This window comes from Oncorhynchus nerka, linkage group LG15 (assembly GCF_034236695.1).
Source record: "Oncorhynchus nerka isolate Pitt River linkage group LG15, Oner_Uvic_2.0, whole genome shotgun sequence".
Taxonomy (NCBI): domain Eukaryota; kingdom Metazoa; phylum Chordata; class Actinopteri; order Salmoniformes; family Salmonidae; genus Oncorhynchus; species Oncorhynchus nerka.
The window spans coordinates 89,654,863-89,672,041 of record NC_088410.1 but is presented as its reverse complement, the minus strand read 5'-3'; the positions used below and the strand labels follow the sequence as shown (position 1 = coordinate 89,672,041).

The 17,179-nt window shown below is 40.4% G+C and overlaps 1 protein-coding gene across 7 annotated transcripts in view; it reads left to right on the top strand.

Moving 5' to 3' along the window:
* The first annotated feature begins 531 nt into the window (after nucleotides 1–531).
* The window catches only part of LOC115143496 (immunoglobulin-like and fibronectin type III domain-containing protein 1), a 29,607-nt gene continuing 12,959 nt past the window's right edge, over nucleotides 532–17,179 (top strand). For 3 of the 7 annotated variants that reach the window (XM_029683974.2, XM_029683972.2, XM_029683973.2), the window contains exons 1-13: nucleotides 533–675; nucleotides 5,828–5,921; nucleotides 8,163–8,195; nucleotides 9,883–10,005; nucleotides 13,639–13,778; nucleotides 13,951–14,050; nucleotides 14,257–14,341; nucleotides 14,427–14,613; nucleotides 14,818–14,931; nucleotides 15,231–15,399; nucleotides 16,116–16,388; nucleotides 16,490–16,726; nucleotides 17,037–17,096. In XM_029683974.2, coding sequence (XP_029539834.1) covers nucleotides 5,873–5,921; nucleotides 8,163–8,195; nucleotides 9,883–10,005; nucleotides 13,639–13,778; nucleotides 13,951–14,050; nucleotides 14,257–14,341; nucleotides 14,427–14,613; nucleotides 14,818–14,931; nucleotides 15,231–15,399; nucleotides 16,116–16,388; nucleotides 16,490–16,726; nucleotides 17,037–17,096 — 1,570 coding nt within the window. In that variant the 5' untranslated portion in view covers nucleotides 533–675; nucleotides 5,828–5,872. Of the gene's footprint in view, nucleotides 676–1,197; nucleotides 1,290–5,827; nucleotides 5,922–8,162; nucleotides 8,196–9,882; nucleotides 10,006–13,638; nucleotides 13,779–13,950; nucleotides 14,051–14,256; nucleotides 14,342–14,426; nucleotides 14,614–14,817; nucleotides 14,932–15,230; nucleotides 15,400–16,115; nucleotides 16,389–16,489; nucleotides 16,727–17,036; nucleotides 17,097–17,179 lie in introns of those variants that run through there. The other 4 variants (XM_029683969.2, XM_029683970.2, XM_029683971.2 and 1 more) reach the window with 4 other exon arrangements.

Here is a 17,179-nt window from a genome sequence, read left to right as displayed (position 1 = left end):
AAGACATGATACAAAATGATTCATTTTAAGAAACATAAGCATGATCTCTTTGCAGACAAAAGTAGCCCCAACTGTTTCCTTACCAACGTTTTTATCAATACTCCCATGTTTGCATTGGCACCATCCATAACGTCAACCAAGACAGATCAGCTAAGAGACGAGAAAATACACTCTCTAGTTTCAGTCTGATGCATCGTTTCCTGAAGGAACTACACTTTACGGGAACATTAAACAACAAGCATCTGCAAACAGTACATTTATTATAATAATAATAATAATCATAATAATAATAATAAATGCCATTTTGCAGATGCTTTTATTCAAAGCTACTTCCAGTCATACATCTTACATACAGGTGGTCCCGGAATTCAAACCCACTATCCTGGTGTTGCAAGAGCCATGCTCTAACAACTGAGCTACAGAGGACCACAAGTTAGCCGTCAAAAGTAATTAAGCTGGGATGAATATCCCCTCCCCTCGCAGTGGTTGCCATTTCAGCCAAAAACAAATAGGCAATCCCTTGCTTGGCAGGCACTCTGAGAACGAGGAGGCTTGTTGCAGAATCACTGGCATTCCTAAAAGGATTTATTAGCTTGTAGACCTGTGAGGCTGCACTCGAATATCAGACTGGGAAGAAGCACGGCTGGAGAGGATCACAACTAAGCGTGCTGAGAGGTAAGTCCATCGTCCATCTCATCATTAGCAGCAAGGCTTAAACGGAGGTGTTAATTGTGGCGACTTTGGCCATAGTCCTTATCACAACAGCTCCCTGTGCTGTGGCTGAAAAAGGACTTAAGTCATTTTGTGCCCTTCAATAGGACCTGTAATGTATTATGGCATATCAAAGAAGTTGTCCTACTCTGAAAGTCTGCTCATTCATATTGCATTGTATTTTATATTACTTAAAGAGCCCTGTGGAATAAAACGTGCAAGTATTACGTTAATGTATATATTTTTTTGTGTAATTGCTGTTGAATATAAAAATCTGAGACAGTATAAGATTTTTTTAAATATATATTTCATAGCTTCCTACGTTGTATAAATGCTCACGAAGAGAAAAATGTTAATGAATGTTAATTTAAATGACATTAAAGTTAATAATTAATTCATAGTACTGAATTGCACTGCAGGGTAAATTGTCATGTCATGAGATTTTGCAGTCACAAGGAGAGGAGTCACACTCAATTTATTTTAAGAGTATGATCATACCTCTAGTTTACATAGCTGACCGCGTTATATAGTTAGTGGATATTCTAATGCTTAAGAATACTAATACGAGAGCATACAAGGTAATTACCATCCAATACAGGATAAATTGATTTAGCTATTTGAGTGAGCAGTATTTCTTGCTGCTATTGGCAAACATTTGTTTGTCATTTAGTAAAACATGATTAACTTTACATCCCTCTACCCCCTGACCCAATCGTGCTGAATGTCTACAGTATGCTGCCCTCAAGGCTTATGCATCCTTTATAACATATGTCGTCATAGACTGGTGTTGGGAAAAATGCAACATTGGTGCTTGCTGTTGTCCTGGGATATACAAAATGGGTTGTTATTTTATTTGAAATGCACAAGGTCCTCTACTCCGACAACGAATCCACAGATAAAAGGGTAAAACAAGTTTGTTTCCAGTAATCTCTCCTCCTTCAGGCTTATTTTACTATGTTGGACTTCACATCGCTGTTGGCAACCAACTTTAAGGTGCCTTACCACCACCAACTGGACTGGAGTCTGGACCTCAGTTAATCACCCATGTGGGTATTTGCTCCTAAAAAATAGGGAAGAGATGGGAGAGGTTGGATTTGCAGATCGTCAAGCGTTACAGATAGAACCAAAGTTATATTTTAGCGCGTGGCTACGCAAACGCTCATTGACGCACATGAGCAGTGTGGTGCAATAATTTAATAAAGTATGTATACATTTATTTTTGCAACACTTGCACATGAGACGCGTGCAGTGTGGTCAGCTTGTTAGATGCAAAATTTCACGACTAAGACCTCCTCAGCAAATATTTTACAATTACAGATTTCTTGATTTATCTTTCTTTTTTGGTTTTCCTAGCCGAGTTCTGCTAGGAGCAAGCTGAATGTAGTATGTGGGAGCTTTTAATCCAAACAGTGCAAATATATATATATATATATGTATGTATGCATAATTTTTATTTTTTTTATTTTTTTATTATTATATTTTTATAATTATATTTTAAAAATACATTTTCAGGTGGAAAAATTATTTCAGTGTAAACTTAAATGACTTAAATCCAGATATAAAGTATATAGAAAAGATCATGGACCTAAATCGTTTTGGGGAACATTTGAGAACTAGCAATAAGTCAAATAAAAGCTATACAGCCAGGGAGAAATTAAAATTTCATGAACAATTAATTTAGCACGATTGGTTTTGTTGTTATGTTTGAGCTAAATAACACATAATTACCCATGGCAAAATACTTAGAATTGCAGGAAATTCATTTTAAAAGTGGAACATTTTCTCTCAGTTCCATGGCAAAATATGAAGAATTGGAGGAAAATAGCTTTAAAACCTGAACAAATGTATCTCAACTACATAGAGAAATGTTTAGATCTGCAGTAAATTGGCTTAAAAATGCTACATTTTCTCTCATGATGGGGCCCTCTGAAATGTGCCCTAAAATTCAGCCGCGCTGACGGCCCGACCATGCCCATTGTCACGTCTCCCTGCCACTTCCACCTCCTAAGCCCCTTTTTGATCCAGAACCCCTGAAGTTTTGCCCTTTCCAGGCTTTCTGAACCTGACCATGACCCACCTTAAGTTATTTCAATAATGACTAGGTCATTAAACACTGCACTCCGGGCATTAAGAACAGTATTCCAGCCCTGGTCACATAAGCAGGTGGCTGCGTTAACATTAAGGTGCACTGTGAGCCACATGGTCCCATAAAAACCGACCCTTGCTGTGGCATGGAGGCTGGCACTAAGTGTCCTGTCAGTCACTGGCCAAGTGGCTCATTTTCAACTGCCTGAGCGCCAAGAGAGGGGAAGCTTTGAAAAACTGCTAATTCACACTATGCACCATCAATGGTCCCAAGATTAACACTTCATTTAGAAGACACCAACCAACTGGTCATGGGATTACTATTTTTGTCAACTCTGTTAAGTGGTGTTGGGACCCATGTGTGGTTATTTTAGTAGTCAGAATGACGGGAGGGAAATATGGGGAAAACCAAATCCTAAAACTACATAATGGATAGTATTGTGACATAATCATAATATTGCTTTACTTTTAATGATGGCCTTGGAATTTAACTGAATTAAACATCTAAAATTGTTTTTATTTTAATTATGAATTTCCAGAGAGAAATGACTGAATATTCTATTTTGAGCAGCTTTTAGTTGGGCTTACTCATCACACAGGTCAAATGTGATTTATGGCATTTATGGCACCTTTGTGATAGGATGATCATAGTTTTACGTGGCATGTGATGTATCATATGTCAATGTACTGTAACATGCTCTTCTTCGAAAGGCCTCGACTAGGAAACCCTAGAATATCATACATATGTATAACAAGCCGTGTTGAATTTCCTCAGATATTAAATCAAAATCTTCTTTATAGACTCCATGTGACAGACCCACCATACGGCCAAGTTTAACATTACCCACATTGTTATGCAGTAGAAGTAGCACTAATAGTTTGAAATCCCAAACCATTTTCAATATTCATATAAACATGAAAATAAACCACAAGTTGACTGTACAACAAACTAACAATTAGGCCTGCGTGATGAAAATGTTGTTTCTTGTTTCAATCTATCCACCAATTCTGAAACATTTCAACTTTGACTTGTATCCTTTTCCATGGTTGTTTATAACCTATCCTAAATACAGTAGCCTACTGGTTACATACTAACACACTTGCTACATTTAAATATTTCAAAGCCTTCTATTTATGACAGTTCCAGCATGGCCCATGCGCTTCCTTTTTTCCAACCCAAGATTTAGTTGAGACCTCAACAAGTGCAGGGACACCTCAAACCATGTCAACATCACATTCCTTGAGCAAACATATTGCCCCTCATACTAGAGGCTGCCAGCCAAAGGAGGAATAATATTCTATCATCGGGGAACACTTAGGATGTGAGGGAAAAACTGTTAGATAAAGTTTCCTACAGAAAGCCACCTGGTCTGGTACCACCAGGAGCAGGCGATCCCAACCTTTTCTCTCCAGTGCCCCTTTTTTCTCATTTGAAAAATGTCACGCAATACAACACTATATTAATGCAACACTATATTAATGCAACACTATATTAATGCAACATCAGCTCTATTTTTAATTTTTTTGGGGGGGTGAAAACCTATAAGAGGGACGCTTTCTTAGAGCAGGGTTTGAGAGCTCTGTTTTGCATAAATACTGTATAACTTCAATTAAACGCAGCCTCAAATAGCCGCCTGTCCCGTTTAATCGCCGGGGATCGATACACATTTCAGGAAGTAAATGCCTGTTTCAAATTAACACAGGGTCTAAATGAATTGTTTATCGGCACACACTCTCCATGGTGCTGAAGTGTGAAACCGGGGTGTATGATAGGCAGCTTAGTCTTTCTTTTATTATTCATTTTACACTGTTAATATTGTTCACAATAAACAGTGTGGTAGTCTTTTCAACATTTTATTGTGCAAAAGCTGTGTGCATTAAGGAAATAGACGCACGGCTCAAATAGAAGCCTGTTTCTAATAAGCGCTGGTTGTGATTACCGATTGAAGCAAATAAATGCCAGGGCTATTAATTGAAGTTTTACTGTAAAACCACTTCATGTGAACCCCTTTATATCCATTACACATCAGAGCCATCAGAGCCTCCAGTCTATCTATTTTGGTATAGCAATACATTCAGCTGTCTTACAGTAGCAAACCATCTGGGTAATAAAAGCGTCCAGGAGGGTGCTCTTAGTGACATCTACTGCACATTTAACCAATGACATTTTGTATATACTCAATGTAGGAAAATAACTCTTAATATGAGGAAATCAGACCATTTCTAAAATGGACAATCCTATACAGTAACAGTACAGTCTGTCTTTAGAGGTATTAGACTGGGTACACAAGCATTACACATTGTAGATGGTCCATTTGGAAAACTATTCGCACGATGAATTCTCTATGGTTCTCCTGCAGTACATCTTTAAAAGTCCTACACCGGGTACACACGCATTATACATTACCCTTCAATTTTGAGTCACTGCACTCAATTAATACCTTGGTTCAGTGTTTCCCAACGCTGGTCCTCCAGTACCCCCAACAGTATACATTTCTATTGTAACCCTGGACAAGCACACCTGATTCAACTTGTCAACTAATCATCAAGCCCTCAATGAGTTGAATGAGATGTGGTGGTCCAGGGCTACAATGAAACTGTGTACTGTTGAGGGTTGGGAAGACCAGGGTTGGGAAGCAATGCCTTGGTTGATCAGCAGAAAAGGAAGACTTTTAGCAAGCAGTAAAGATATACCGCAGCCTGACAAACTATCCCAGATGGTCATGTTTCATGTCCTCACCCCACGTGCAACTTAAAAAAAACTTAATGTTAAATCAATGTCAATGGCAAGTCACGACCTGTAAACCAGTGCTCAATCAGAGGAGGCAAAATAAAAGAGAAATGTAGAGAGAATAAAACAAAATACCATTCTTAATGGTCTCCCACAGGATCATGGGACAGAAATAACATGGAAATCAAGAGAGAGGGATCATATGTACTGTACTCATTAACTCTCTTAGGTCTTGTGACACCATATTGCTTCCAATGCTCAATCCAATAATAGAATAATCTGTTTCTCTATCTATTAAAGTTGAAGATATTCTGCTGAGTCTACCCAGCAACCAAAACTTCCAAGATGTGGAAAAAGAAAGCAAAGGTCGCGGACCAGACGGCCACTGGCCAAGGTATGTAGTAGATAATGTTATCCCCCACATTCTCTGCAGGTGAAGGTCAAGAATACCAGATTAATGGATGCCAGAAAACACTGTCAACAACATCTTCAATCAAGAGTATATAGTCTCTGTTGCTTTACTTGTAGACATTAGCTTAATAATAACATCATCATATAACCACCATCATCCTCCTCATCTTACTACATTTGTGTACTACTACCAGTATATTCTTTCAGTTCCCTGTCTGCAGTAGAAAGTTAATCTGATTCCAAAGGGGATGAAGTAGACTACCCACAACAGAATGACAGCGTCAAAGGAATTTTGAAGACAACGAAATGACAACAAGACTACTGAACACAGCTCAATGCACCATGCAGCGCAGTAACTTCCATCCATCGAAGGAAAACATCAGCCCGAAAAGCCTAAATCACATCACATGGCTCCTGTTGGCCATTAAGCCTCTAAGCGACAACAGTGAATTATATTATAGTACAAGACTACAATTGGTTGTCAACTGTGGGACGACATAATCAGGGGAACACATCAATGCAAGGGAACAACACGATTATCTGACACCCTAAAAACGGAAATATAGAGCAGAAGCCCTTTCGGGAAAACTAGAAACCCTTCACTCAAATCTGACATCAGAGAAGACATAACATCGTCCTGAATGTATAGAATGGAGCCTGAACTGTAGAGAGGAATCTCCAAATTAATTACAGTGACGGGCACAAATCAATATCAACATCAAGCAAGAAAGATGGCATCCAATACCTAGAACGTGCATTTATAATGTAGCCCATGTTAATGTGCTCTTTAACGGACCTTCATGAAGCATCCTCTATTGTTCATTGTCATTAACTGTATTCCATTTGGACGCAGTCTTTTTAGTGTTGTATTTCCTTTTGTTGTTATGTGTATTGCAAAGATACAATGCAGTTCGAATGTCTTAATTTCCTAATACTGAGTGTCAGTCCAGTCCATTTTCTATTTTAACAACACCATACTTATATCTGGATCTATGTGCTCTATGTATCTATGTGCTTCACAATAGCATGTCCAGTCTCAGACTAGTTTGACGAAGGTAGGCGGGGGGAAATAGCGCTTCTGTTCCCCCTCACTTTCGAGGCATGGAGGACCAAAATGCAATGGGTTTGTTATGTACGACAATGTACAGTTTTACGTACGGGGATATGTTCTACTGCATATCTGATCTGATCTAAGCTGTCACTTACACAATGTGTAAGCATGGATCCTCGAGGAGAAGAAATGAACAGTTAAATATGATAAAAAAATGTTAACAAGGTATATTCTAACATCTAATATGTTAGAATATACATACTGTGTTAAGCATGGTCGTGGTTATTTGGACCGAGATCAATAAAAGCACAAGCCAGTTTTAAAGAGAATGAAATGAAAGATTGCAGATATGACAGTTGCATTGCAGAATGCATCAATGCAAGAAGAAAAAGCAACAATTACCTGACACAGTATAACAGACATTATGGAGAAAAACTATGAAACCCTTCAGTCAAGGGAGATAATGTAGAGGACATAACACCGCCTGGTCTATGATACATTCTCACATAGAGGACATAACACCGCCTGGGCTATGATACATTCTCACATAGAGGACATAACACCGCCTGGTCTATGATACATTCTCACATAGAGGACATAACACCGCCTGGGCTATGATACATTCTCACATAGAGGACATAACACCGCCTGGTCTATGATACATTCTCACATAGAGGACATAACACCGCCTGGTCTATGATACATTCTCACATAGAGGACATAACACCTCCTGGGCTATGATACATTCTCACATAGAGGACATAACACCGCCTGGTCTATGATACATTCTCAGTAGTAGAAAACATGCATGGAACATGGTCCAATACATGGGATGTACATCTTCAAATCAGTTACAGTTATGGGTAAAAGACAAAACCAACATCAACACAACAAACATCACAAGATGCCCATGATGATCAACATATGTATGTTGGGAAGTCATCTGTGTTCAACATCAAACGGATTAATGAAACATGTAATGCAGTTGATTGCGGTCTTCGGACGTTTGTTTTGCATTTCTTTTTTTTTGGTGTGTATATTGTAAAGTGTGTCACAATATCTATGTCTTTTCTAATACTCAAGTCTTAAGCCTCAGTCCAGTCCATTTGGCATTTTTAACAGTACCCTGCTCACATGTGTCCTGTATGTGCTTTCCCAACTTTACATGAGCAGGTCCTGTCTCAGACGTTTTCGAAAAAGAAGGAGGTAGGCAAGGGGAACTCTAAAGGCTTGTTCCCCTCACTGTTACTTCTGAGGCATGAAGAATTCACCTAATGTGCAACGGGTTTGTTCTGTTCGATGGCGTACGGTTTTACGTACGTGGATATGCTTTATCGCATATCTGTTGTCACAAATGTATGTACAAGCATGGATGCTCGAGGAGAAGAAATGATCCAAAAATGATTCAATACACTATAACATTAAACATTCTAATAGGTATCTAAGATATGTGCGGTTTGATGACGTATGGTTTTACATACGTGGATGTGTTCTAAGATCATCAAAACATGATTCAATTACTGATAATGTGGAATATTTTGATATGTACAGTACCAGTCAAAAGTGTGGACTCACCTACTCATTCAAGGGTTTTTCTTTATTTTTACTATTTTCTACTTTGTAAAATAATATTGAAGACATCAAAACTTTGAAATAACACAAATGGGATCATGTAGTAAGCAAAAAAGTGTTAAACAAGTCTAAATATATTTGAGATTCTTCAAAGTAGCCACCCTTTGCCTTGATGACAGCTTTGCATTCTCTCAACCAGCAGTCTTGAAGGAGTTCCCACATATGCTGAGCACTTGTTGTCTGCTTTCCCTTCAGTCTGCGGTCCAACTCATTCCAAATCATCTCAATAGCATTGAGGTTAGGTAATTGTGGAGGCCAAGTCATCTGATGCAGCACTCAATCACTCTCCTTCTTGTTCAAATAGCCCGTACACAGCCTGTAGGTGTGTTGGGTTGGACAGATTTCCACCGGTCTAATGTCCATTGCTCATTTTTCTTGGACTAAGCAAGTATCTTCTTATTATTGGTGTCCTTTAGTGGTGGTTTATTTGCAGCAATTCAACCATGAAGGCCTGATTCACAGCTGATGATGAGATGTGTCTGTTACTTGAAGTCTGTGAAGCAGTTATATGGGCTGCACTCTGAGTTGCAGTTAATTCTAATGTTTATCTTTGCTTATTTGAGCTGTTCTGCCATAATATAGACTTGGTCTTTTTCCAAATAGGGCTATATTCTGTATACCACCCCTACCATGTCACAACAAAACGTATTGGCTGAAACACATTTAAGAAGGAAAGAAATTCCCCAAATTACCTTTTAACAAGGCACACCTGTTAATTGAAATGCATTCCAGGTGACTACCTCATGAAGCTGGTTGAGAGAATGCCAAGAGTGTGCAAAACTGTCATCAAGGCAACGGATGGCTACTTTGAAGAATCTCAAATATAAAATATATTTAGATTTGTTTAAAAAAAAGTGTTTACTACATGATGTGTTATTTCATAGTTTTGATGTCTTCACTGTTATTCTACAATGTATAAAGTAGTAAACATGAAGAAAACCCTTGACTGAGTAGGTTTGTCCAAACTTTTGACTGGTACTGTATGTTAGAATGTTCATATTGTTTTATAAAGCATGGTTGTTCGGTTGAATATTATTTTGCTATACATTAATAAAACCACACAAAGGATGTAAAGGCAGTGGGATTAATGATCGATCATGTGAAATGAGCATATGATTGTAATGATGATAATGGTCTTGTCAAAGGAGAATTACTTCTCAATTAACTCACCTGGTTAAATAGAGATTGCATAAATAAACTAATCAATATAAATGTTGATTACTGTTAAGTTGCTAATAAATCAATAATTTCCTGTTACCAGTTGGGATCAAGAAGAGATCAAAAGTCCCTGGAGTTATGATCACGCAGTATGTGGAGGAAATACCAGATGGGAAAAGCCACCCTGACTTCACCCGCAAGCCCATCGCGTTGACCATTCAGGAGGGTAAGCATGAAAGTCCGTTCATCCTTATTTCCACCACCATGTGGTTCAAACTCCACATCAGCCATCTTTCTCTATCACCACCTGCAGTGCAGGAATAATATTGAATCAATCCCTACTCTAACCCCACGAAGATAAATGGTGAGCGTGTGCCTGTGAAGTTCGTAGCTTTTTAGGCAAAGGTTGCGCACCAATCGTTATTTTAGTTTCTCATTTTTTAAAGTTTTTTTGTTAACATTAATGTAGATTCAAATTATAATGTGTAATGAGGGAATTATGGGCCGTTGTGTTATCACTTTCAAATTGTAAAATTTTATTTGTCACATGCGCCTAATACAACAGGTAGACCTTATAGTGAAATGCTTAGTTACAAGCCCTTATTAACCAACAACACAGTTCACAGTGTAAATGGTCTTCGTGGCCATTTGATTAATTGTTCAGCAGTCTTATGGTTTTGGGGTAGAAGCTGTTAAAGAGCCTTTTGGTCCTAGACTGGGTGCTCCCGTATCACTTGCCATGCTGTCTATGATGTACAGGGCCATACGCAATACCCTCTGTAGAGCCTTACGGTCGGATGTGTCATGCCCTGACCATAGAGAGCTTTTGATTTTCTATGTTGGTTAGGGCGGGGTGTGACTAGTGTGGGTCATCAAGGTAATTATATTTCTATGTTGGCCTGGTATGATTCCCAATCAGAGGCAGCTGTTTATCGTTGTCTCTGATTGGGGATCATATTTAGGCAGCCATTTCCCCTTTGTGTTTTGTGAGATCTTGAGTTTGTATAGTTGCCTGTGAGAACTATAGCGGCTTCATTTTGTACATTTATTGTTTTCTTTAAGTTTCACTTCATAATAAAGAGGATGGAACAATACCACCCTGCATCTTGGTCCACTCATTATGACGATCGTGACAGAAGATCCCACCAAAAACGGACCAAGCAGCGTGCCCAAGAGGAAAGCAAGGAGTGGAGGACATCCTGGACGTGGGATGAGATTATGGCAGGAGACAGAAGCCTGCCATGGAAGCAAGCGGAGGCAGCGAGGGAAGGACGACGACGAAGCCAAGGTTCGCGGCCACGATGCAAACCCAAAAGACAACCCAAAACATTTTTTGGGGGGGGCGGCACACAGAGTGTTCGGCGAAACTGAGGGGTGAGTCAGAGACCGAGTAGGAATATTGTGACATATTGTGACAGATTGCGCGAGGAGTGGGCGGCGAAAGTTGAGGGGAGTGAACCAGACACAACTCCTCGTACTCACCGTGGGGCGCGTGTGACCGGTCAGGCATCATGTTTTGCGGTGATACGCACTGTGTCTCCAGTGCGCATTCACAGCCCGGTGCGTTCCATGCCAGCTCCTTGCACTTGTCGTGCTAAAGTGTGTATCTGTCCAGGACGGATTGTGCCGGCTCAGTGCGGCTGGTCTCCAGTGCGCCTCCTCGGTCCAGGATATCCTGCGCCGGCTCTACGCGCTGTATCCCCAGTGCGCCTTCACAGCCTAGTTCGTTCTGTGCCAGCTTCCCAAACTTGCCATGTGAAATTTGTCCAGGACGCGTTGTAACAGCTCTACACTCCATACCTCCAGTGCGCCTCCACAGTCCTGTACGTCCTGTGCCTCCAGTGCGCCTCCTCAGTCCAGTACGTCCTGTGCCTGCTCCTCGTGCTCGTCCTGAGGTACCACCAGTGCCGGCTTCCAGCGACAGTTCCCGGTCCAGAGCTTCCGGCGACAGTTCCCGGTCCAGAGCTTCCGGCGTCAGTTACCGGTCCAGAGCCTCCAACGATGGTTCCCGGTCCAGAGCCTCTGGCAACGGTCTCCGGTCCAGAGCCTCCGGTGGGGGTTCTCAGTCCAGAGCCTCCTGCGAGGCATATTTAGGCAGCCATTCCCCCTTTGTGTTTTGTGGGATCTTGACTTTGTATAGTTGCCTGTGAGAACTATAGCAACTCATGTTTAATTTTGCATTTATTGTTTTCTTTGAGTTTCGCTTCATAATAAAGAGGATGGAACCATACCATGCTGCATCTTGCTCCACTCATTATGACGATTTTGACAGGATGACGAGCAGTGCCATACAAGGTGGTGATGCTCTCGAAGGTGCAGCTGTAGAACTTTTTGATCCATGCCAAATATTTTCAGGCTCCTGAGGGGGAAAAGGTGTTGTCGTGCCCTCTTCACAACTGTCTTGCTGTGTTTGGCCCTTAATAGTTTGTTGGTGATGTCGACACTAAGGAACTTGAAACTCTCGAACCGCTCCACTACAGCCCCGTTGATGTTAATGGGCTCTGACCTCCTCCTTAAAGACTGTCTCGTCATTGTCGGTGATCAGGCTTACCACTGTTATGTCGTGAGTAATCTTAATGATGGTGTTGGAGTCGTGTTTGGCTGTGCAGTTATTGGTGAACAGGGAGTACAGGAGATGACTAAGCACGCACCTATGAGGGGCCCCAGTGTTGACAATCAGCCTTTCAGATGTGTTGTTGCCTACCCTTACCACCTGGAGGCGGACCGTCAGGAAGTCCAGGATCAAGTTAGTGATGAGCTTTGTGGGCACTAATGTGTTGAACGCTGAGCTGTAGTCAATGAATGGTATTCTTACAGAGGTGTTGTCCAGGTGGGAAAGGGCAGTGTGGAGTGCAAATGAGATTGCGTCATCTGTGGATCTGTTTGGGCGGTATGCGAATTGCAGTGGGTCTAGGTTTTCCGGGATGATGGTATTGGTGAGCCATGACCAGCATTTCAAAGCACTTCATGGCTAACAATGTGAGTGCCACGGGGCGGTAATAATTTTGTCAGGTTACCTTCACTTTCTTGGGCATAGGTACTATGGTGGTCTGCTTGAAACATGTAGGTATTACAGACTCAGTCATGGAGAGGTTGAAAAGAAGATACGTCCTGGTAATCTGTCTTTCCCTGTGGCTTTGTGAATGTTGACCTGTTTAAAAATCTTGCTCAAATTGTCTACGGAGAGCGTGATCACACAGTTGTCCGGAACAGCTGATGCTCTCATGCATGCTTCAGTGTTGCTTGCCTCGAAGAGAGCATTAAAGGCATTTAGCCTGTCTGGTAGTCATTTACATTTACATTTAAGTCATTTAGCAGACGCTCTTATCCAGAGCGACTTACAACAATTACAACATAGTCTCGTGTCACTGAGCAGCTCGCGGCTGGGTTTCCCTTTGTAGTCCGTAATAGTCTGACGAGCATCAGAGCCGGTGTAGAAGGATTCAATCTTAGTCCTGTATTGACGCTTTGCCTGTTTTAAATTATAGGCTAGGTTTTAGGTGTTAATGGTTTTTGGGCAGTCATTTTGAAGACGCCTATGTCTCTCTGATGGGAGTCAACATGTTGTTGCTACAGAGCTCTGCCAGGTATAAGAGAGTATTTGTGTGTTTGCGCTTGTAGCCTACTTAAGTCGAGTTATTATAGTATTGTCCAAGTATGATGATTGTTTTTCCACCAAGTATTTTTGCTAAAATATGTAGAGTACATGTATACAATTAATAACCAACATTTCCAGTTGCAGCTCTATTTGTGCCCCTCTCAAGACGTCTTGAATAATTCAAATGAATGAACTTGAATAAACTACGTTGCCTCTGTACTAAATTGCTTCCTATTTGCACTTAACTTTCTTGTTCATCAGGTAAATTCGCCTTCTTCAAAGCCCTGGTTATTGGAGATCCAGAACCAACCGTGACATGGGGCAGAAATAATGGAGATGTGTCAGATACATCAAAATATGTGACAAAATATGACACTGCTACACGTGAGCACTTATTTGAGGCAAGTAAGAACAATAACCACATTATATGGATGCACAATAATGTGAAAATACATTGTAAAAACATTTATGAATTATGAAATCAATCACTCATTTTGTTCAAATAATGATTGGATGCAGGCTGGAGCTCTTTAATGGACTTCATACCAAGAACTGTGTTTGTTTTTTCAATAGATGGCCAATGTAAAACCAGAACAAGCAGACACCTACAAATGCTTTGCAGCTAATGAGTTTGGAAGAGCAGTGGTCACAGTGGTCCTCAATGTTATTGAAGGTAAGAGGCCAGATGAAAATGTTTTCTGTGGAAAGAGGGGTAGTGTTAATTTGAGGTTAGCACTTTTTTCACATTATTTCTAGCCAAAAATCAAATAAGAATAAATGTATTGATTAAACAAAGTCCGGACATAATTATGCCAATGTATGTACTTGTTCAAGTCTTTACAATAGACTAGCTCAAAATATAATCTTTCTATCTTTTAGTTGGGTTCAAGAAAGCACAAGCGGACTCACAGGTGCAACCAGAGATGGCTGTTGCAGATTTTAAATCTGTACTGAAGAGAAAAAGGTATTGCCATGGTTTAACAGTAACAACTGTGTATACTTTATTTAAACATAAGCATTGACGATATTTTTTGTTGTTATCATAATAGTAAAATTCGTCCCAAAATGGAAAAGAAAGAAGATGGAGAAATAGATCCAAAGTTTTGGGAACTCTTGATAAGTGCTGACAAGAAAGACTATGAGAGCCTCATGTTGGAGTTTGGAGTCACTGACTTCCGCTTTATGCTGAAGACACTGAATGAGATGAAGAAGGAAAGAGAGGAAGAGCAAGCACAGGTTTGCCTGTTATAATGCCATTGTTATTCACAGTAAACCTATCAATATCACAAGCTTATTTTCCTGAGATCATAGAGTTCAGGGGGCTGAGTAAATCTCGATACTAAAGTAGTGGTCATTTTTTTCATTTGTATACACATTTCATCCGTACAATGTCGTTTCTCAGTATAATTCATTGTTTTTTTCATGTTTACTTTTATTCAGTTCATTGAAAACCTAGCTAACCTGAAACCTATTGAAGTTGGACCCGATGGCTGTGCAACTTTTACACTAGACATGGATCTCATTGAACAAAGCAGCAGGATATTCCTCTACAAGGTTAGACTCATCGACAGTGGAAGAAGGTTGTACATACAGATGTAGGATCTTCATTTCATTTTGAATCTATCTACGTAACTTGTGTGAATCTATCACAATGTAAGTTGCTACCATAGTTCATTTTCTGTTGGTGAATGAAAGCTACCAATGACGTAGTATGCAACTTGACGTTCTGTCGTTCATGTGAACTGACTTAAAGTTGCAGTAAAATCCACAGTAAAAGACTTGGCAAAGACAGCACAGTTCTGTTGCTGATGACAGTTGTTCATTCCACTGTGTTTTCCCAATTCTCCCCACAGGATGGAGTGATGATTCCATACAGCAAGGAGTTGGGAGATACAATCAAACACAGCCTAAAGATAGTGGGCCGAAAGTATCAGTTCAGCGTAAGGGATCTGTTTCCTGATGACGCTGGGCTCTACCAGGTGGATGTTGAGGACGTAAATGTATTCTCCACCGATTTTAAGAGTAAGTTCAGCAATACACTCTTAGATAAAAGGGTTATTTGGCTGTCCCCATAGGATAACTCTTTTTTTTGTAGAAACCTCTGTAGAAAGGTTTCTATATCAAACCCATAAGGGAACCAAAAACCTGGAACCAAAAAGGGTTCTTCAAAGGGTTGTCCTATTACGACAGCCGAATGACCCTATACGTTTCTAGATACAGTGGCGATTTTAGCGTGTAGAGCTTGGGGCAAACCAAAAAACTAAATTTGGGATACATGCCAGCAAATACACTACACAACGCAACACTAAACAATACTATAATTGCACTATAACGGTGACAAACACACAGCACCCCCCCCAAACAAAACAGCCCCCCCCCCCAAAAAAAGCACAATAGCGAAAAACGTGTAGCTCAAAACAGGTGCCCTGAATGACGGGTTGCTACTGTCTAGATAGCACCTTTTTTTTCTAAGAGTGTATCCATCCACACACCTTACGTCAATTTTATGAGAGTTGTGTAGAGCAATAACAATGGATGATTATTTTGCAAGCATCGTATGTTCAATAATTTAATAATTGTATACAGACATTGTCTAAATGAGAATGGGTTTAAGTGTATCTAAAATATTATTGAAATCTATAAAAATACATAGGAAGGAAGAATGTCTGCCATGTATGTTTAGTTATTAATAAACTGGGTACCAGATTGCTCGCTTATCAATGACGTGTCTTTTTCAGTTCCCATGGTGGACTTCCTGGTCAAGATTCAGGAGTGTAAGGCCATGGAGAGAGAGGATGCTGTGTTTGAGTGTGTCCTGTCACAGCCCTTCGGCAAGATCATGTGGGTTGGCAAGAACTTACCATTGGAGGCAGGGGATAAATATGATATTGAGGTTTCAGAAGACAAGCTCATCCACAGACTAATCATTAAAGACGTTGCTATGGTGGATAAAGGCATCTATGCCGCTGTGGCAGGAATCAAATCTTGCAATGCCTTTCTTGTTGTTGAAGGTAAGAGGATGTACTGCACCAGTACCATTTCACTGTCATTCCACTTCATGTTGCCTCCATGTGTGACCCACTCAATCTCTCCGGTCATGTCTTTGGTCCAGCCGACAAGGGTGAACTCGGCAAAAAGAAACAACGTAAAACGACAAGGGCAGGAGGATCTGGGGTTGACCTGACGGCGATTGCCCAAGAGCAGGCAGTTAAAAACACGGCAGACAGAGAGGTGCTGATGGAGAAGGTGAAAGCAATCAAGAACGAGAGAGCGGCTAATGCCACTACAGCACCTGATACTTCAGCTGAAGCTAAAGCTAAAGTTAAGGGGGTAGAGGCTTCCCAAACAGGTAAGGACACTGATTGCAAGTATGGCAGAGATCCATCTGAATCTTATTCCAGGTCATATTGTAGAACAAAATCTTAAAATTCTCTTTTCCAGTATTTGCTATTATCCATGTATAATACATGGATATGCACGCTAGAGTACATGGTGCTGTCTGAACTCTATCCTGACCATTACTATTATCTCATTCCAGGTCATGTTGTAGTTCATTGCTATTTAACCTGAAGTATCTACAGCATAAATGGATTGGAATATATCATTTAAAATGCATTCTGACAGTCATTGACTTGTTGTGATGTTGGTTAAAACTGTAGGAGCTACAAAACAGGGACCAGCAGTAAAAGGGTCTGACCATAAATCTGTGGATAATGAGGGTAAGATATTATGAGGGATGTGTTTACCTCTGCATGGATACCATGTTAAATATGGAAGCCATTTGAGACATAATGGCTTTGAC